The sequence below is a fragment of the Aotus nancymaae genome, unplaced genomic scaffold (genome assembly GCF_030222135.1).
Source record: "Aotus nancymaae isolate 86718 unplaced genomic scaffold, 86718_ANA_hifiasm-v0.15.2.pri h1tg000028l, whole genome shotgun sequence".
Classification (NCBI taxonomy): Eukaryota; Metazoa; Chordata; class Mammalia; order Primates; family Aotidae; genus Aotus; species Aotus nancymaae.
In genome coordinates this window covers 17789413-17809606 of record NW_026988441.1, presented here as the reverse complement: position 1 = coordinate 17809606, position 20194 = coordinate 17789413, and the positions used below count along the sequence as shown (strand labels likewise).

The following is a 20194-nucleotide window of genomic DNA, read 5'->3' as shown; positions in this document are numbered from 1 at the left end:
CCTGGGAGGCAGGGGACTGCAAGCTGGGCCAGCGGAGCAGAGGTGCAGAAGCAACCGTGTCCAAGTGAGTACGGTGGCAGGGAGGCCAGGGCATAAGGAGCAGGGCACCGCGGCGTTGGCACCCAGATGTGGGCAGGGTCAGGTGCTCCGGGCGAGGGAGCGTCGCTGTGTACCGCCACCGATTTAGGATGCAGGAGGGTGTGGCTCGGGGCTGCTTTGGGAATGGCCTGGGACCATCACTGGGGCAGCAGTGGGGCGCTGGGAAGAAACCACAGAGAAAGCGGGATGGAGGTTTTGCAGGAGAGGTTTCCTTGGGGCTCCCGAGTGCGGGACAGATGGGGTGGAGGAGGTCTGCATCTGGGTGAAGAACGGAAGGATGTCCAGGTGATCGGGCACCTGCAGTCTGCAATCTGGGAGGTGAATGGGGGCAGTAGGCTGTGAGTGAGCACATTCTAGCACCTGGGCACACAACAGGTGTGTGTGTGTGTGTGTGTGTATACGCATGCGCATGTGTGTATGCCTGTGTGTGCACATACATGGCCGCCCATGCACCTTCCTCTGTGAGCCTCAGTCAACTTTTCCTCATTAATCCCCACTAAGGAAACTTTTTATTTTTTATTACTATTATATTTTTTGGAGACGTGACTCTCACTATGTTGCCCAGGCTGATCTCAAACTCAAACTTCTGGGCACAAGAGATTCTCCCAACTTGGCCTTCTAAAGTGCTGGGATTACAGGCATGAGCCACTGCGCCTGGCCCCAGCTAAGGAAACATTTTACGTGCATTTGTCCTCATCCCATCCTTCCCTTAGCATTTTAACCCAACAGATCTGCTGTACATAGGTTTACGCGCTGTGACCACGCACATTGTAATAGCTGAGGTTGATTTGGCCACATCCCGAGAACCGGTTTTCACCCCTGTTAAGAATGCCTGCTCTACCTGCTGGTTTCGTGTCTGCCTGCACGCGTGCTCATCCTTACCTGCGTCTCTCTCCTGTGCCTTCCTGTCACAGGTGCAAGGGCAGCGTCCGCCAGGTATCCATTGGTGTCTGAGTGGATCCGTCTATAGCAAGCCTCAGTGTGTGTGTTCAGGTCCTTGCATCTTAGTGAGCCTGGCATGCATGCAGGGCTGTGTGTGTGTCTGTGTGTGTTGAATGAATGCCACCTGTGTCTGTCCAGGTGTGTGCGGAGAGCAGCAGGGACAGTGCATGCATGCCTTGGGGACTGTGTGAGTGCCGGCCCATCTCTGTGGGCACAGAGGTCCCCGTCCCTGTCTGTGTGCTCAGGGTCCTGTCTGGGTGTCTGCACGAGTCCCTGCTGTGTGCGCCTGCCCCATCTGGCTGGGACTACATCTGTCACATTTCATCCCGGTGATTGAATGTGTCTGACTGTGCATGCGTCTGTATCCGTGGGAAGAGTGGTGAAGGCTGGGAAAGGCAATTGCTTGGAAACCTTGGCTCCAACCCCGAGGCAACCCACAGAGCAGCAGGGTGCCAGGGCCTCGCTAGCCCCCACCCTGGGCCTTCCTGGCCCCACTCAAAGCCCGGCCAGGAGGGCCTGACCCCTTTCTCACTCTCCACCTACCCTGAAAGCCCCCCTCAGGCTAAAGCATGCTCTGCCCGAGGGAACAGGACTCTTTTGTACCAGGACCCACTTCTGGTGAGGGCGAGGACACCAGGGGCCGTCTGTGGGGTGGGAGAGGGCGGCAGGAATTCACGCGGCACGTTGGGAATGCTGATGCTGTGAAACCCAGTCATTGATGGTGCTGGGTCCCTGCCCGCCACCCCAAGGCCGGCCGTGGGACATCTGCTCCCTCACTCCGCTCGCCACGCCCCTCTGACTCACCCCCGTACCCCGATGTGGTTGTTCCCCCTTCTCTCCCTACAGTTCTCCCACACCCCAGCTTGCGGGGAGTTGTTGCCAGAGAGTGACTTTGAGGCTGTGTGGGAAGGTCTCAGGCACGATGGGAGGCCACAAGGGCAGCCTGACAACAAGCCGCAACCCACGCAGGAGATGCTGGAGTGGGGGCGGGTTGCGCACCCCGATCCCCCCCCGGCCCCGCACCTGAGTGACTCTTGTTGCAGGTTGTCTGGCAGCTTCAGGTGGACCCAGAAGACGTCCCCAACTCAGGGAGACTCAGGTAAGGGGCAGGGAACCAACTTTTTTCCTTTGCTTCGGCTTTGCAATGCTGGCCCTGCCTGGGCTCTCTGGTTCTTACTTTCTGGAGATCTCCAGGGGCATCCTGGTGACAAAGATAATGATCAACACGCCATCACTGCACAGAGACAGGACAGGTGGCTAAGATGGCAGACCAACTGTGTGGCCTTGGGAGAGTCAATTAATCTCTCTGGACTTCAGCTATAAAATGAGGATGATAATTGTATCTTCCTCAAAGAGATCAAATGAGTTAAGACAGCAGAATAAGGTAATGAGGGCTGGTGCATGGCTGATGCCATAGAAGGGTTTGTGATAAGTAACAGCAGCAGGCCGGGTGAGGTGGCTCACACCTGTAATCCCAGCACTTTAGGAGGCTGAGGCAGGAGGATCGATTGAGCCAAGGAGTTTAAGACCAGCCTGGGCAACATGGAACATGGCAAGACTCCCATCTCTTAAAAAAAAAAACAAAATAAATAAAACAAAATTAGCCAGGTGTGGTGGTGTGCACCGTGGCCCCTGCTACTCGGGAGGCTGAGGGGGGAGGATCGATTACGCCTGGGAGACTGAAGCTGCAGTGAGTGAGCCATGATTCCACCATTGCATTCCAGCCTGGGCAACAGAACTGAGACCCCATCTCAAAAAGTAAAAAATTAAAAAATATCAGCAGGCCAGGCGTGGTGATTTATACCTGCAATCCTTTGGGAAGCCAAGGCAGGAATATTGCTGGAGGCCAGGAGTTCAAGACCAGCCGGGGCAACATAGTGAAACCCCCATCCCCACCGTCTTTCTACAAAAAAGAAAAAGTTAGCTGGGTGTGGTGGAGAATACCAGAAGCTGAGACAGGAGGATGACATGAGCCCAGGATTTCAAGGCTATAGCTAGCTGTGATTGCACCACTGCATTCCAGGCTGGGTGGCACAACGAGACCCTATCTCAGAAAAATAAGTAAATAAATGCATAAATAAATGATAGCAGCAGCAGCTAATATGTGAATGGGCCGCTTCCTAAAGCCCAGATGGAACACCCCCTCTCACTTCCCCCAGCCTTTAACCCTCTCCTCTCCCTCTCCAGCGATCACTCGCTCGCTGTGCAGAATGATATTCCTCACGGCACTGCCTCTGTTCTGGATTATGATTTCAGGTAATGGCTGACAGGTGCTGGGTACCCAAGGGCCTTGGCCCCTGAGCAGGTTGGAGGTGGGTCCCTGCAGCCCCAGGCATGTTGTCGGGGATGGGAGCCGGAGGTGGTGATCGGGTAGGATGTGTCCCTCAGCCTCAGCTCTCCTGCTTGCCTGCAGCCTCCCGAGGGGGTCACTGGGGTGCCTGGATGCCCTCATCTATCTCAGCCTTCGAGGGCACGTGCGTCTCCATCCCCTGCCGCTTCGACTTCCCGGATGAGCTGCGGCCAGCCGTGGTGCATGGCGTCTGGTACTTCAACAGCCCCTACCCCAAGAACTACCCCCCGGTGGTCTTCAAGTCGCGCACCCAAGTCGTTCACGAGAGTTTCCAGGGCCGCAGCCGCCTCCTTGGGGACCTGGGCCTGCGCAACTGCACCCTCCTGCTCAGCAGCCTGAGCCCCGAGCTAGGCGGGAAGTACTACTTCCGTGGGGACCTGGGCGGCTACAACCAGTACACCTTCTCAGAGCACAGCGTCCTGGACATCATCAGTGAGTCCCAGCGGCAGTGCAGTGCAGGCACCGGGCTGGGGGGCGGGGCGGGAAGAAGTGTGGCCGGAAGGCTTCCCCACGCCTTCCCCAGCAGGCCTGGAAGGCAGATCTGAGAGTGCTGATTTGGCTGGGGGTACAAACCTCAAGGCCCACGCGGACCATGCAGATGACAGAAATGAACAAAGCAGGGCCCCAAAATAGTCTTCTTGCCCTCAGAGGAAAACAGGTGCTCCTACTCTTCTGGAAACACCTCGAGAAAGGCAGTGGGGTCCGGGGTTAGGGGCAAGGCTGCTGGGTCCTTGCTTTAGTGTGGTGACCTTGGGCAAGTGACTTAATTTCCTTGGGCCTTGGTTTTCTCTTCTGTAAAATGGGTATAAGAACAGCACTTACGGCAATGAGTGAAAAGCTGTCAGATGCTCAGAGCAGCTCCTGGCACGTGGCCCCCAGCTCTGGCCAACAGAAAGCAGGGCCGTGGCTGTCTGGCGTTCTGAATTTTCAAGAGAAACCGGAATTTGGGATTCTTTGGTGTAATCTCCTAGTTCTGAAATTTTGGCTGCTGATTCAGATATGTTTAAAACATCCTTTAAGCCAAATAGAATACAGCTATGGCCAGATATGGCAATCAGAATAGGGCACACTGCCTGATTCCAGGGAACCCCTGCCTCATTTCTGAGCCACGCTGCTGCTTGGAGCCCTAAGCCCCATCAGCACTGAGTCCATATGAGGAACCGGGTTCACCCTGGTGCAGAAAGAGACTGCACACGTGCAGTACACACACACACCACACTACAGAAATCACACACCACACACTCTACCTACACACTACTCACACATCACACACCCCCCACACTACACAAACCACACACTATACCTACCACACACTGCACACACACATCACATACTACACAAACCACACAAACATTGCACACACTACCCCTTCACCAAACACATACCACACACTACACACACATTGCATGCTACACCAACCACATACACGCTGCACCCTACACACACTGTACACATACATGCACTACCCACACACCACACACACACCATACATGATACAAACCACACAGCACACACACACACCACATACTACACTCACACCACACAAACCATACCACACACACACCACACACTATACAAACCACATACCACACACATGACCCAAACCATGCACCACACACACAAAGCACACATACACAATACCCCACACATGCTGCACACATACTACCACACATCATACACTACACACACACCACACACGACACAGACCACACACCACAGACTTACTACACACATATCACAAACACACACACCACACTACACAGACCACACACACATATCACACTACACACATCCACCACACACCCACACCCCACACACACACCTACACATACCACACACTGCACACTTACACACACACACTCACATCCCAGGCAGAGGGTCAACCAAGCAGGGATGAGAGAGGAGAGCCGCTTGGGAAGGTGATGTGGTGTGGGGAGCCCACGCTGACGCCAGAGCCACGGGGTTTGCAGCCAGTGTTGTGTGGTGCCAGCTGCAGCCTCAGTTTCCTCATATGCAAAATGAGCAAAATTACAGCACTCACCCTGTCGCTTGGCGGGAGAGACTGGCAAGTTAAAAGCTGTCAAGTGCTCTAGCCACGACACTGTGATTTTCATCATGATGGCGCCCTGGTGGCTCCGTGGAGGGCTCCGGGGTGACCAAGAAGAGGAAGGGTGAAGGGAATTCTGAATCCGGAGGCAGGGAGTAGAGGGGGTACTATTGAGGAGTACCATTGCCAGCAATGGAGGTGGACAAGGTGGGGCGAGGGTGGGGAGCCCAGCGCTGCTTCCTCAGCCCTCTCTTTCCCCACCTCATGCAGACACCCCCAACATCGTGGTGCCCCCAGAGGTGGTGGCAGGCACGGAAGTGGAGGTCAGCTGCATGGTGCCGGACAACTGCCCAGAGCTGCGCCCTGAGCTGAGCTGGCTGGGCCACGAGGGGCTGGGGGAGCCCGCTGTGCTGGGCCGGCTGCGGGAGGACGAGGGCACCTGGGTGCAGGTGTCGCTGCTGCACTTCGTGCCCACGAGGGAGGCCAATGGCCACCGGCTGGGCTGCCAGGCCTCCTTCCCCAACACCACCCTGCAGTTCGAGGGCTACGCCAGCCTGGACGTCAAGTGTGAGCCTGGGTGCGGGCCGGGCGGGGCCTGGGGCCTGGGGCAGGAGGCGGGGCTGGACCTGCTGGGGGCGGGGCCAGGGCCAGCCAGGGCCGAGGGCGGGGTGGGGCGGGGGCGGAACCAGGCAGTCCTGGGGCGGGGCCAAGGAGGAGGGCGGGGCCTGGCAGTGTTGGGGGCGGGGTCGGGCAGGGCTAGGAGTGGACCCTGGGCCGGGTCGCCCCGCACCTGCTTGCTAACCTCGCTGTGTCGTCGGCCTCAGACCCTCCGGTGATTGTGGAGATGAACTCCTCGGTGGAGGCCATCGAGGGCTCCCACGTAAGCCTGCTCTGTGGCGCTGACAGCAACCCGCCGCCGCTGCTGACCTGGATGCGGGACGGGACCGTGCTCCGGGAGGCCGTGGCCGAGAGCCTGCTCCTTGAGCTGGAGGAGGTGACCCCCGCCGAGGATGGCGTCTATGCTTGCCTGGCCGAGAACGCCTACGGCCAGGACAACCGCACCGTGGAGCTCAGCGTCATGTGTGAGTGGCCTGCGCTGTGCGCCCACACGCCGATCTGCAGCAGACAGAGAAAGGGAAAGGGGCCTCATCCAGGGCAAGCACGGGCTGGGCCCCGCCGGGGACTGGCCATAAACACGATCGAGGCCAAGGTGGACAGGAGGGTTGCAGGTCAAAGTGTCCCTTCATTCTTTCCGCAAGAATCCAGGGAACACCTGCTCTGCCTCACCCTCCTTCCCAGGACAAGAGCCAGGCCTGCCTCCTAGGGAATCCTGTTAACTGCCGCTTCCTGGGGGCAGCTCTGGCTAGTCTGGGACTTGATGTGGGCCTGGCCCCAGGAATTACTTTATAAAACTTTTTTGGAGACAGGGTCTTGCTCTGTTGCCCAGTCTGGAGTGCAGTGGCACCATCATAACACCACTTGCCCTCAAACTCCTGGGCTCAAGCAAGCCTCCCACCCCAGCCTCCTGTGCAACTGGGCCTACAGGTGTGCACCACCACACGCCAGGCTAATTTTAAAATTTGTTTGTAAAGGTGGAATCTTGCTATGTTGCACAGGCTAGTCCCAAACTCTTGGGCTCAAGCAAGCCTCCCACCTGAGCCTCCTGAGCTGCTGGGACTACAGGCAGGCGCCACCACACCCAGCCAATTTTTCTATTTTTTTTTTGTAGAAACAGAGAATCGATATGTTCTCTGGGCTGGTCTTGAACTTCTGGGCTCAAGTGATCCTCCCACCTCAGCCTCCCAAAGTGCTGGGATTACAGGCGTGAGCCACTGTGCCTGGCCAGGAATCTGCATTTTAAAATTAATTCCATTGTAATTCTAATGAGAGGGTTGAGGGAACTTCAGGCCTCGTCCAGCCCCTTGTATGCACATTTATATTATTGGGCCCACAAGAAGAGAGCTGCTCAGAAGAGGATTTTTAGCTGAGAACCAGGGAGAGACCATTCATTCATTCATTCTTTCATTCATTCATTCGCAAATGTGTATTGAGGCAAAGTGCCCAGTGTTGGAGATTTAATAATGACAGCCCCAGCCAACGTTTACTCCACAGCTTCTCTGTGCTTTTCTTTTTCTTTCTTTTTTTTTTTTTGAGATGGAGTCTCGCTCTGTCGCCCAGGCTGGAGGGCAATGACATGATTTTGGCTCACTGCAACCTCTGCCTCTAGGTTCAAGCAATTCTCCTGCCTCAGCCTCCTGAATAGCTGGGATTACAGGCATGCGCCACCATGCCTGGCTAATTTTTGTATTTTTAGTAGAGATGGTGCTCCACCATGTTGGTCAGGCTGGTCTCAATCTCCTGACCTCGGGCAATCCACCCACCTCGGCCCCTAAAGTGCTGGGATTACAGGTGTGAGCCATCGCGCCCAGCCTCCTGAGTGCTTTTGACATGTACTCATCCTCCCAGTATTCCCACAGCTGGCTCTGCCCACTTCCTAGGCTCGCTGAAGTCTCCCCCCATCATCCTATCCCCTGATTTCCCATACACTCAGCCCCTTTATTTTTCTCTACACACTTCTCCCCATCTTACAAAGTATATATTTAATTACATCGGCTCTCCCCACATGGGCCTTGTTCAAGCTAGAGCAGTGCCTGTCACTCAGTAGGTTCTCAGTGAATGTTGGATGATCACCCCTATGAGGCTGGAACTATTATGAAGCCCATTTTCCAGATTGGAAAAATGAGGCCCAGAGAGGTTAAGATGTGGGTCCACACACAACTGGGCAGGGGTAGAGCTAGGATCTGAAGACAAGCACTCTGGCTACACAGCTGCTGTTCTTGGAAACGAGATAGCCAGGACTGGGGTCACCTGAGCCATCCTGAAATAGTGTGTTAGGTTTGGGGTGGGATTGGGGGTTCCATCTGGGGGTGAGAGTTGGCTGGCAGAAGAAGCACCTCCTGGGTTCTAACCATCAGTGCCGTCCCGCCCCGCAGATGCACCCTGGAAGCCGACGGTGAACGGGACAATGGTGGCCGTGGAGGGTGAGACAGTCTCCATCTTGTGCTCCACACAGAGCAACCCCGACCCTATTCTCACCATCTTCAAGGAGAAGCAGATCCTGGCCACGGTCATCTACGAGAGTGAGCTGCAGCTGGAGCTGCCGGCCGTGTCGCCTGAGGATGATGGAGAGTACTGGTGTGTGGCTGAGAACCAGTATGGCCAGAGGGCCACTGCCTTCAACCTGTCTGTGGAGTGTGAGTACCTTCCCACGCCGCTTACTGTGGGCATGCATGCATCCCAATCAGTGTCAGCTTGCCTGTCCTCCGCAGAGACGAGGAAGGGAGGGCAGGGAAGCTGAATTCACAGGAGGAAAATAAAACCCCATCTGAGAATACTGTGTTCCCACATCCTGGGGTGGGTTTTTTTTTCTTTCTTTTTTTTTTTATTTTGAGGCAGAGTCTTGCTCTGTCACCCAGGCTGGAGTGCAGTGGCTTAATCTCAGCTCACTGCAGTCACTGCTTCCTGGGTTCAAGCGATTCTCCTGCCTAGCCTCCTGAGAAGCTGGGATTACAAATGTGTGCCACCACGCCCGGCTCATTTTTGTATTTTTAGTAGAGACGGGGTTTCACCATGTTGGCCAGGCTGGTCCCAAACCCCTGACCTCAAATGATCTGCCCCCCTTGGCCTCCCAAAGTGCTAGAATTACAGACGTGAGCCACCACACCCAGCCTGGGGTGGGCTTTTGACCGAGGAAATTTCTGGGTCCTGTGGCCACTGCCCCTCTGCATTAACTAAAACAATGACCATGATCTCTAACCCGTGTAGAGTGTCACTATGTACCAGGCACTGTTGGAAGTGCTGTGCAGCAACCCACTCACTTCATCCTCATGATATCCTTATGAGGGAGGTTCTATTACTGTCCTCCTGTTTAAAGAGAAGGAAACTGAGGCCCAGAGAGCTTACGCCCCTTGCCTAAGTTCACACAGCCAGGAAATGGCAGAATTTGAGGTTCGAATCCAGCCAGTCTGGTTCCATTCTTCTTCCCTGCCCAATGCTGACCTCATCCTATGTTAATGACATCAGAATATATTGATGGGGCAGTTGCTATACACAGAGGGCTGTGCGACTCTGTGAGCGGTGGAGGATGGGGCTGAGAGGACACCACACTTACGAACAGGTACAGGATAGCTGGAGAGACAACATAGATGCACATAAAAAGTGACTGTCTTGGAAATGAAACTCACCATTGCACCGCCCGGCAGTGCCTCTCATCTCCTCTCCGTGGGCCGTGCCCCTATCTCCCACCACCCCTACCCCCACAACCATCACTCCAGCTTGTAGCAGCCAAGTCAGTTTGACTCCCCTTCCTCAAGCAACTCCCTCTGGAATGTCGCCTTCCTGTTTCCAGGCACTCCAGCCTGGATGACAGAGCAAGACTCTGTCCCACCCCACCCCACCCCGCCCCCAATAAAAGAAGAACTAAGAGGATAACACTGAGTGTTCCCAGTGCCCAGCATGCGCTACGTACTCTGCGGATATTGGATGTCATCATCCTTTCTCACTGATTTTTCTTTGGACTCCAGGTTAAATGTTTGGTGCATTCTGCTGCGGAGGTTGTGACCCCTGTGCTGGAATGGTTCCATCTACCCATGAGTACTTGGGTGGGATGCTAAGTGTTGTTTTGTTTTTGTTTTTGTTTTGGTTTGTTTGTTTTGAGACAGAGTCTTGCCCTGTTGCCCAGGCTGGAGTGCAGTGGTTTGATTATCACTCACTGCAGCTTTGACCTCCTGGTCTCACCTGATTCTCACACTTCAGCCTCTTGAGTAGCTGGGACTACAGGCATGCATCATCATGTCCAGTTAATGTTTTAATTTTTTTTTTGTAGAGATGGGGTCTTGCTCTGTTGCCCAGGCTGGTCCCAAACTCCTGGGCTCAAGCAATCCTCCTGCTTTGGCCTCCCAAAGTGCTGGGATGACAGGTGTGAGCCATCGCGCCCAGCTGGGATGTGAAGTGTTTACAACACATTCGTGCTCCTGTCTTCAGAGTTCCGCAGCCCGCTGTGAGCTACTGACTTTAACCCCCCGGTTTGCACAGATGAGAACTCCATCCTGGAGGCCCAGGAGGCTGAGTGGCCTCACCTAGCCAGTAGATGGCAGAGCTAGGATTCAAGCCAAATCCATCTCACTGCAAGCTCCTCATTCTTTGTACCTTTGTCTTCAGGATTTGTCTAGCGTCCCATAAGGGTTTCCGCAGCTTCACAGGTTGCTTGCAAAGATCACGTGCACAGGCAGGGTGTCGGGGTTCCGCCAGCATCCAGGGCAGATGCTTTGTCACCAGAGCACCAGAGGTGCTGTCTTGAGTAAAAGTGCTTTTGAAAAGTTTAATGTCTGTCCATTCAGGTTTGCTGTTATTAATTTACTCTGTGGTGTGTTAGCTGGTTAATGCTATAGCAAGCATAATGCATCTCTGCCCGAACAGGACTTTTTATTCAGTAGACTTAGAGACGTACGCACAGAGGTTCCAGTCCTTCCCCTGAGTCCGTGTGCCCATGTGACTCCAGGTCCACCACCATTAACGGCACATTCTTTTTGCTGGAAGTTGAAAATCAGTAGGGTGGGTGAGCCAGGGGTCTCTTGGCTGTGTGTAAGTGGGGTTTGGTTAACCAGTGCTCAGTCTAGAGCGAGCTGAGGAGGGTGCTGGACTCTCCTGCCAAGAAAGAGAACATAGAGAAGGGGAGAGAGTGTGGTCAGGCAGAGCCTGAGCGGCCTTGTAAGATGCAAGGGTTTGTATTTTGGGCCAGGCACAGTGGCTTGCGCCTTATAATCCCAGCACTTTGGGAGGCCAAGGCAGGAGGATTGCTTGAGCTCAGGAGTTCAAGACCAGCCTGGGCAACATAGCAGAACCCTGTCTCTACAAAAACAAACAAAAACCCTCCAGTAACTGTCATGAGTATGACAGATTTACTGTCTTCTGCAATTCTAAACATAAAGCTTTAAAATCAAAAGGGTTTTTGCAAATTTGGCATGACCCTGATTTGACAGCAAAATCTGACCTAAAGAACATGATCTATACTGATTTCATTTAGGGTGAATAGCCATATTTTTTGCTCTATATATTACATTGAGCCATGTGAAATTTTTTCTGCATGTCAAAAATGGTCAAATGTGGCTGGGCGCAGTGGCTCACACCTGTAATCCCAGCAATTTGGGAGACTGAGGTGGGAGGATCTCTAGAGACCAGGAGTTCAAGTGAGCTATAGTAGTGTCACTGCACTTCAGCCTGGGTGGCAGAGCCAGACCCTGTCTCTAAACGACAAAAAAATAAAGGATTGGGCTGGGCACAGTGGCTCACGCCTGAGGCCGAGGTGGGCAGATCACGAGGTCAAGAGATCGAGACCATCCTGGCCAACTCGGCGAAACCCCGTCTCCACTGAAAATACAAAAAAATTAGCTGGACCTGGTGGCGCACATCTGTAGTCCCAGCTACTCAGGAGGCTGAGACAGGAGAATCGCTTGAATGGGGGGGTGGGGGGTGAGGAGGTTGCAGTAAGCCGAGATCGTGCCCCTGCACTCCAGTCTGGCAACAGAGTAAGACTCCATCTCAAAAACATAAATAAATAGAAGATTTGTATGTTAGGTGACCCATGGAGCAACAGAAGGAGGGTTTTGAGCAGGGAGTGCCGTGATCTGATTTATGTATATCAAGGTGAAAGAGGTCAGAGAGAGTGAAAGAGGCAGGGTGCAGGACAAACACAGCCCATCCCCGTGATGCAGTGGTCCGTCCAGGCCAAACCTGAGGCTACAGTCCCCCCAAAAGCGGCACCGGAAGAATTGCCCCAAGAGAGTGCCCCAAGCCACCCTAAAATGAGGCCACTAGGGATTCCAAAGAGAGAGGCCTAAACACCAGGTGCACATCAGTCCAAAGCATTTAGGAGGGGAACTTGCACCGTGCTACAGCGAGAGAAAGGGAGGTTCTACCCAGACATGTCCCTGAGGGTCAGGGTATGGGTTTACACTAGAGTTTAAGGAATTTGGCCCAGGGCTGGGGCTGGTTTCTCTTTCATTCTTTCATTTTTGTTGTTTGTGGTTTTTTTTTTTTTTTTTTTGAGACAGAGTTTCACTCTGTTACCCAGGCTGGAGTGCAGTGGCCTGATCTTGGCTCACTGCAACCTCTGCCTCCCAGGCTCAAATGATTCTCCTGCCTCAGCCTCCCGAGTAGCTGGGACCACGGGCGTATACCACCACACCTGGCTAATTTTATATTTTTGGTAGAGACAGTGTTTTACCACGTTGGCCAGGCTGGTCTCGAACTCTTGACCTCAAGTGATCCGCCCACGCCTTGGCCTCCCAAAGTGCTAGGATTACTGGCATAAGCCACCGTGCCCAGCCTCTTTCAGTGTTTTGAGCAACAACTTAGACACCTTTATCAGTGCCTGGGAATGCTCAAGGCCCCGGGGCGTGGTTAGTGAAGCTTGCAGGGAAAACAGACAGCTGGCGGGTCATAACAAGGTCAAGGCACTCTCCGTCAGGACAGAGGAAAAAGGAGGGGAAATTGGAGGGCCATCCATGAAGCTACCGCCCCCATCCTTGGCCACGCTGGCCTTGCCCTGAGCCAAGCAGTCTCCCGGGCTGGGCCTCGTGTAGGCTCCGGGCCACCCTCAGTCCTGATTTTACCCCTGCAGTCGCCCCTGTGCTCCTCCTGGAGTCACACTGCGCGGCAGCCCGAGACACGGTGCAGTGCCTGTGCGTGGTGAAGTCCAACCCGGAGCCGTCCGTGGCCTTCGAGCTGCCGTCGCGCAACGTGACCGTGAATGAGAGCGAGCGGGAGTTTGTGTACTCGGAGCGCAGCGGCCTCGTGCTCACCAGCATCCTCACGCTGCGCGGGCAGGCCCAGGCCCCGCCCCGCGTCATCTGCACCGCGAGGAACCTCTATGGCGCCAAGAGCCTGGAGCTGCCCTTCCAAGGAGCCCGTGAGTGGCGTGGCCTTGGGGTGGGAGCCACAGGAGGGGGGCGGGCTCCTCTTGGATCCAAATTCCCAAGGCTGACGAACTTCTTGAGAGCACGGTTGGAGCGGAGAAGCAGTCCTGAGTTTGCTCAGACCTTTGAGTTACGAGCCCCTCCCCGGGGCCCTCCAGCACGAAAGGGATTGCCCTGGCACCGGGAGCCTCCGTGCCAGTCAATGAGGGCAAGGATGTCCCGCTTGTGTGAATATGTTCACTGTCACCCCAGCACGTCTCCAGAGTTCTCAGGTGTCGCCGTCACCGCCCACAACCCTGAGGGTGCCTGGCTCTTCTCTGTCCTCAGATCGACTGATGTGGGCCAAGATTGGGCCCGTGGGCGCCGTGGTCACCTTTGCCATCCTGATTGCCATCGTCTGCTACATTACCCAGACACGCAGGAAGTGAGTGCCAGCCGGAGCTGATGTGGGGATGGGAGTCTCCAAAAAGGGGACCTGGGGCGGGGTCAGGAGGCCCAGAGTGGGCGTGGGAAGGCAGCGCCATAGGTATTGAGAAGGCAGATTCTGCTCTGGGAAGGATCTCCAGACAGAGGAGAGAGGGTTCTCGCTAGTCCCAGCCCCTGCTGCTCAGGGGCACACCAGGGCCTGGGCTGAGCCCTTTACACACATCATTTGAGCCCTGTTTCTTCACATTCTATTTTGACGGCTTCCCTGTCTCCAGGGACTCTCCGCTACACCCTCCAGTGTGGTGGGGAAAGCCCAGGTACCCCTGCAGCCACAGCAGCAGGCCCACTTGACGCCAGAAGCCCCAAAGATTACACACATCTGTGGCAACAAAAATATGCCTCGAAAGATCGCTCGAGCTCAGAAGTTAGAGGCCAGCCTGGGAAACATTGGGAGACCCCCGTCTACAAAAAAATGAAAAAATCAGCTAGGCATAGTGGCACATGCCTGTGGTCCCAGCTACTCGGGAGGCTGAGGAGGGAGGATCGCTTGAGACCATGAGGTTGAGGCTGCAGTGAGCTACGATTTCACCACTGTACTCCAGCCTAGGTGACAGAGAGAGACCCTGTCTCTAAAAACAAACGAACAGAAAGCTTCTCTAGCCCCAAACTACACCCACCTGACCCAACTGAGCTGTGTCCCACACCCATCAGCTGTCCTGAGAAATGAATTAACCTCTCTGCTCCACCTCCTGGCGGCAAGAGGGGCAGACACACAGAGCCTATGAGGGGAACCTCATAGAGAGAATCCAGGCGGGGGTCCTGAAAAATGGCAGAGCCCAGGGGCCAGGTGGCTGGCCCCCAGCCGGGCAGGGGCCACCGAGGTGGGGAGGGCGGGCCGTGTGGGCAGGAGAGGCCGGTGGTTCTGAAAGTGCTGCTTGCCACACCTTAGAGATGGGTAGGAGCAATTCTGAGGTCCCCTGAGCCAAACTCCTAAAACACGTGGGGTGCAGAAAGGGAGGGCAGAGGGAGATCTGACGAATCCTGCCCTGCAGAAAGAATGTGACAGAGAGCCCCAGCTTCTCGGCTGGGGACAATCCTCCGGTCCTGTTCAGCAGCGACTTCCGAATCTCTGGGGCACCGGAGAAGTATGAGGTAAGGACCAGAGCCGTGCGGCTCCAGGCAGCCTGGGAACCTGGATGCCAGGGACACCAAGGGCCTGGGAAGGGCCTGTGAGGCCAAGTGGCAGGGGAGTGGGGCAGCCTCTCAGAGGAGGAGAGGAGGAAATTCCAGGGCTAGGTTGGACCTGGAGGCTGGGGAGGAGGTGCCCAGGCTAAAGCTGTGTAGGGGGCGATGGGGCGTGGGGCCCAAGGGCCCCCTCACCCTCCCTCTCTGCCTGTGTCTATGACTGCATTTCCTTCTCCAATAGTCCAAAGAGGTCTCTATCCTGGAATCTCACTGAGCGCCCCAGGAGGTAGGTTCCGGGGGCCTCAGTGTGCCCTCCTCTGGGCCCTCCTTGGGCCCCGGGGTCGGCGTGCATGTGCGTGTGTCCCCATCAGGCGTCAAGGTGGTCTGTCGTGAAATCCCGGCCTACCCGGCAGTGCTGGCCTGTCTAGTCTGTCCTGTTGCAGCTCCTGTCTGTCTGTGGCCACCATCCTGTGTGTCCAAATTCCTGTGGCTGGGGGTTGGAGGGAGGGGTGGGAAGCATGAGGGGAACCCAAATGTCACCTGCAGGACCTCCCAGATTGAGGGGGGTCCCCATGCCAGGTCCAAACATGGGGGAGCATGTACCGAACCAGGTATTTCCAGAAATATGGAAAAGTGGGGTCCCAGCTAGGTGGCTTTCACCTGGGAAAGCGTTAGGGGTTAAATTGTGTGCCCCTCAAACTCTTATGTTGAAAGCTTCCTGGCCGGGTGCAGTGGCTCACGCCTGTAATCCCAGAACTTTAGGAGGCCAAGGCCAGATCTCTTGAGGTCAGGAGTTTGAGACCAGCCTGACCAACATGGTGAAACTCCATCTCTACCAAAAATACAAAAAATTAGCCAGGCGTGGTGGCAGGCACCCATAATCCCAGCTACTCGGGAGGCTGAGACAGGAGAATTGCTCGAACTCAGGAGGTGGAGGTTGCAGTGAGCCGAGGTCACGCCATTGCAAGACAGCCTGGGTCTCAAAAAAAGAAAGGAAGAAAAGAAAAAAAGAAAGAAGAAAGCTTCCTGGAGAAACTGAATTTGTAGGCAGATTTCAAGCTCAGCAATGATTAACACTGGCAGAAGCTCCAGAGTGGGACCCAGTGATCCGGGGCCTCACTGGACCTGTGATCCTTGAGGAAGGAGGTTCACGCAGGGATTTATTTGGGACTGAAATCAGGAGCTCTGAGGGTGCAAACACTCTGGGCTCTGTGTCCCGAAAAGGCAGGGAGCAGGACCCTGCTAATGGGTGGTTTCCCCTCCTAGAGCGAGAGGCGCCTGGGATCTGAGAGGAGGCTGCTGGGCCTTCGGGGTGAACCCCCAGAGCTGGACCTGAGCTATTCCCACTCGGACCTGGGGAAACGGCCCACCAAGGACAGCTACACGCTGACGGAGGAGCTGGCTGAGTATGCTGAAATCCGGGTCAAGTGAAGGAGCTGGGGGCAGCCCGCGTGGCTGACCCCCCCTCAGGACCCTCGCTGGCCCCCACTGGCTGCGGGCTCCCTTCCTCCCAAAAGTATCAGGGGCTTGGGCGGGAGGGGAATGAGGCAGGTGACAGTGAGGTCCTGACCTCCCCCTCCTTCCCAGCTGCCCCTCCCTGCCAACACACCCATGCCCTCATTATGGCTCCTCTCTAGCCTCCTTTACCCTCATCTGTCTGGAGAGGAGCTCTGTCTGTCCGTGTTATTTATTGCTACTTCCTGCCCGGTCTCCTGCCCCCACACCTGGCCCGGGGCCTGTACAAAAGGGACATGAAATAAATGCCCCAAAGCCGAATGCCAGTCTAGATCCTGATGCTCTCTGACCCGTCTTTGGGCAGCCTGCCATCCCACCGTCTCCCAAACCATCACAGAGTTTCTCCTTGCCCTCGGCTGAGCCCTGCGTGCAGACAAGGACCCGGGGATTTTAGCCTTGAACCCAGGACCAATGGCCGTTCAGTTGCTCCCACTCTGAGCTGGTAGCTTTGGACTGGGTCTGGGTTGACTTCTGGGTGATTTCACATAAAAATCTTTATGCTGATTTCTGCCACAGTCAGATCAGCTGCCACCACTGGGCTTGCACTCGCTTGTGGCCATGACTTGCTGAAAGGGAGGGTCCTATGCATTGGCCGCAGTCCCCACCACTCCCTATTGTTCCACACCTGGCCAGCTTCCCTCACTGACATTACCTCCTGGTCCCTGCAGCTTGGAGTGCGAGCCACAGATCTAGGTCTCTCCAGCCCGTGTCGGTTTCACTGCCATCTCTCACATTCATGCTGCAATTTGCAGCATCAGCCTTTACACATCACTACATTCAGTTCAAGAAACATTAAGCGCCAGCTGTGTACTGAGCACTTTCCAGAGGCTCAGGCTATCCTGAGAAGGGACTCCTAGGACAAATCTGTGACGATGAGAACGCTGAGACTTAGAGAAGTTAGGTGATTTTCCCCGGGTCCCAGAGCTCGGAAATGGCGTAGCCAGGCCCTGGGCTAGATTCTTCTGATTCAAATGCACCCTTTCCTTCCTTCCTTCCCTTTCCCCTTCCCCTCCCCCTCCCTTTCCCCTTCCCTTTCCCTTTCCGTTTCCCTTTCCCTTTACCTTTCCATTTCTCTCCCCTTCCCTCCCCTTCCCTCCCTTCCCCTCCCCTCCCCTTCCCTTTCCTTCCTTTCCTTTCCTTTCTTCTTTTTGATGGAGTCTCACTCTGTCACCCAGGCTGGAGTGCAGTGGTGCAATCTCGGCTCACTGTAACCTCCACCTCCCAGGTTCAAGCCATTCTCCTGCCTCAGACTCCTGAGTAGCTGGATCACAGGCACCTGCCACCATGCCTGGCTAATTTTTGTATGAAATGTACTTTTTGTATAGTATCTGTCAGGAAGTTAGAAAGGGCCAGAGTGTCTGCTGTAAAGAGATTAGTAACTAACAGTTGTTGAATGCTTTGTATGATTCTACCTAGTTTATATTAATTCATCTCCATTAACCTCATTTACCTTCCCTAACGATGATGACCATGGTTCTCAAAGTGTGGTCCCTAGGCAGCAGCATCAGCAGCACCCGGGAACTTGCTAGAAAGGCAAATTTTCAGATTCTGCCCCAGACTTCAGAAATCAAAAACCCTGGGGTGGGGCCCAGGAATTTGTTTTGAGAAGTCCTTGGTGGATTCTGATGCATGTGGACGTTTGTGAACAAGCGGCTGTAGCACAGAGAAGTTACATTTCTCCCACAGTCCCCAGCTATTAGCAGTGGAGCCCAGATTTGAGCCCCAACCTCTGCCTCCAGAGGCCACGCTCTGATGCTGTGCTACACGGCCATCTTGGTGAGAACCAGCAGGAGCTCCCAGAGCCCGGGTGCTGGAGGAGCAGTAAAATTAAGCTGTGGGCTGTGGGCAGTGAGGGCAGGGTTTCCTAGGTGACAGCTCTCCTTGTGTGTTTGTTTGTTTGTTTTTTGAGATGGAGTCTCACTCTGTCACCCAGTCTGGAGTGCAGTGGCACAATCCCGGCTCACTGCAACCTCCACCTCCCAGGTTCAAGAGATTCTCCTGCCTCAGCCTCCCGAGTAGCTGGGACTACAGGCACATGCCACCACGCCTAGCTAATTTTTGTATTTTTAGTAGATGGGGTTTCACTATGTTGGCCAGGCCAGTCTGGAACTCCTGACCTCAAGTGATCCACCCGCCTTGGCTGAAAGTGCTGTGATTAAGGTGTGAGCCACCACACCTGGCCTCTCCCTGGGTTTTGAAGAAGGCAGAGGACACAGCACAGAGACCAAAATAAAGGCCTAGAGGCAGGAATAAACAAACCAGGTCAGGAGGGGAGGTGACGTGGGGCTGCTTGGCTGAACAGGAGGTCCACATGCAGGAGGAAAGGAGGCGTGCGGGGGCCTCCGTGGGGCCTGTCCAAGCCAGGGGGTGCATGCCCTTTCCTCATGGGGCTCACAGTCTTACAGGAAGAAGGACATGAAAGAATCTCAGGCACAATATCAAATTGCAACTGTGACACCTGCTCCCAAGGAGAAGCTCAGGGTCTTTACAGCAGGGGTCCGCAGCACAGGCCCCTGGACTGATCCTGGTCTGTAGCCTGTTAGGGAGTGGGCTGCGCAGCAGGTGAGCGCCAGCGAGCACACGACTGCCTGAGCTCCGCCTCCTGTCAGCTCAGCAGCGGCATTCGTCCTCATAGCAGCACGATGCCTATCGCGAACTGTGCACGCGAGGGATCTAGGCTGTGCGCTCACTGATCACACCTGATGATCGGCCACTGTCTCCCATCACCCCCGGATGGGACCATCTAGTTGCAGGGAAACAAGCTCAGGGCTCCCACTGATTCTACATGATGGTGAGTTGTATACTGATTTCATTATATATCACAATGTAATAATAATAGAAATAAAGTGCGCAATACACGTAATGTGATTGAATTATCCCCAACTCCCTCCCTGCTCCCAGGTCCATGGAAAAATTGTCTTCCATGAAACCGCTCCCTGGTGCCAAAAAGGTTGGGGACCCCTGTTTGACAGCATAGAATCTAAGTGTGATTTAGGGTCTCGGGGGCACAGGGGGGATTACCTATGAAGGAAACTCACACCTGTGTGAAGGCCCCAAGGGAGACGATGTTTAGCAAAATTCCAGGAGCTGAAGCAAAGCCAGAGAGGCAGGAGATGGGGCTGGGGATATACAGGGGCCTCTCAGCAGCCAGGAGGGAAGCCTCTTCCAGGTCACCCGCCCTGCCCCAACACACCTGTCCCCTGACGACAGACCCTGGCTCCAGCAGGTCTGGCCTGGCAGGACTTCGCCCAGAGGCACAGAACATTGTCAATAACCAGGGATGGGGGAGTAACCCCGCGCTGCCCAAAGTGCAGCCTGGACACCCCGGGCGTGTGGAGCTACTCTGACGCTACTATACATGCTTCATTTAGTACGCGCCAGAGCATCAGGAAACCAGAATGCCAAACCGGCTTCGGATGAGGCTAAATCAAAATGAATAAACAAATAAAATCAATCAACTGAATTGATTTTTAAAATGTATTAAATAAACATGTTGCCTGTGACTGATAGGACAAAAGTCCTGAAGGTGGTTGGCAAACCTCTAAAGTTTGGGAAGTGATGAGGGAATTTGACACAAAGACCGTCCTTAGGAGAGACTGGCGCTCAACCATGGAGAATGTGTGGGACCGAGGGGCGGGGGCGGTGCCTCCTGCC

General features: G+C 54.9%; 1 protein-coding gene across 2 annotated transcripts; it reads left to right on the top strand.

The window, feature by feature from the left end:
* Positions 1-19403, top strand: MAG (myelin associated glycoprotein). 2 transcript variants are annotated; one of them, XM_012438136.2, is made up of 12 exons: positions 22-64; positions 2085-2140; positions 3229-3297; positions 3455-3823; positions 5709-6005; positions 6263-6520; positions 8432-8692; positions 13120-13407; positions 13742-13838; positions 14893-14992; positions 15267-15311; positions 16292-19403. In XM_012438136.2, exons 3-11 carry the CDS (start codon positions 3252-3254, stop codon positions 15297-15299), a joined length of 1749 nt encoding a protein of 582 aa, XP_012293559.1. In that variant the 5' UTR covers positions 22-64; positions 2085-2140; positions 3229-3251; the 3' UTR covers positions 15300-15311; positions 16292-19403. The 2 variants fall into 2 exon arrangements, with proteins under 2 accessions (XP_012293552.1, XP_012293559.1); XM_012438129.2 differs by lacking the exon at positions 15267-15311 and having other exon boundaries at positions 1-64.
* The last annotated feature ends 791 nt before the right edge of the window (positions 19404-20194 follow it).

Bases quoted from the DNA above. Each gene is read 5' to 3' on its own strand.
- MAG (XM_012438129.2), top strand. From the start codon at position 3,252: ATGATATTCCTCACGGCACTGCCTCTGTTCTGGATTATGATTTCAG. The intron at 8,693-13,119 runs GTGAGTACCTTC...TTACCCCTGCAG, and splicing joins CTTCAACCTGTCTGTGGAGT to TCGCCCCTGTGCTCCTCCTG. The intron at 14,993-16,291 runs GTAAGGACCAGA...TTCCCCTCCTAG, and splicing joins GGGCACCGGAGAAGTATGAG to AGCGAGAGGCGCCTGGGATC.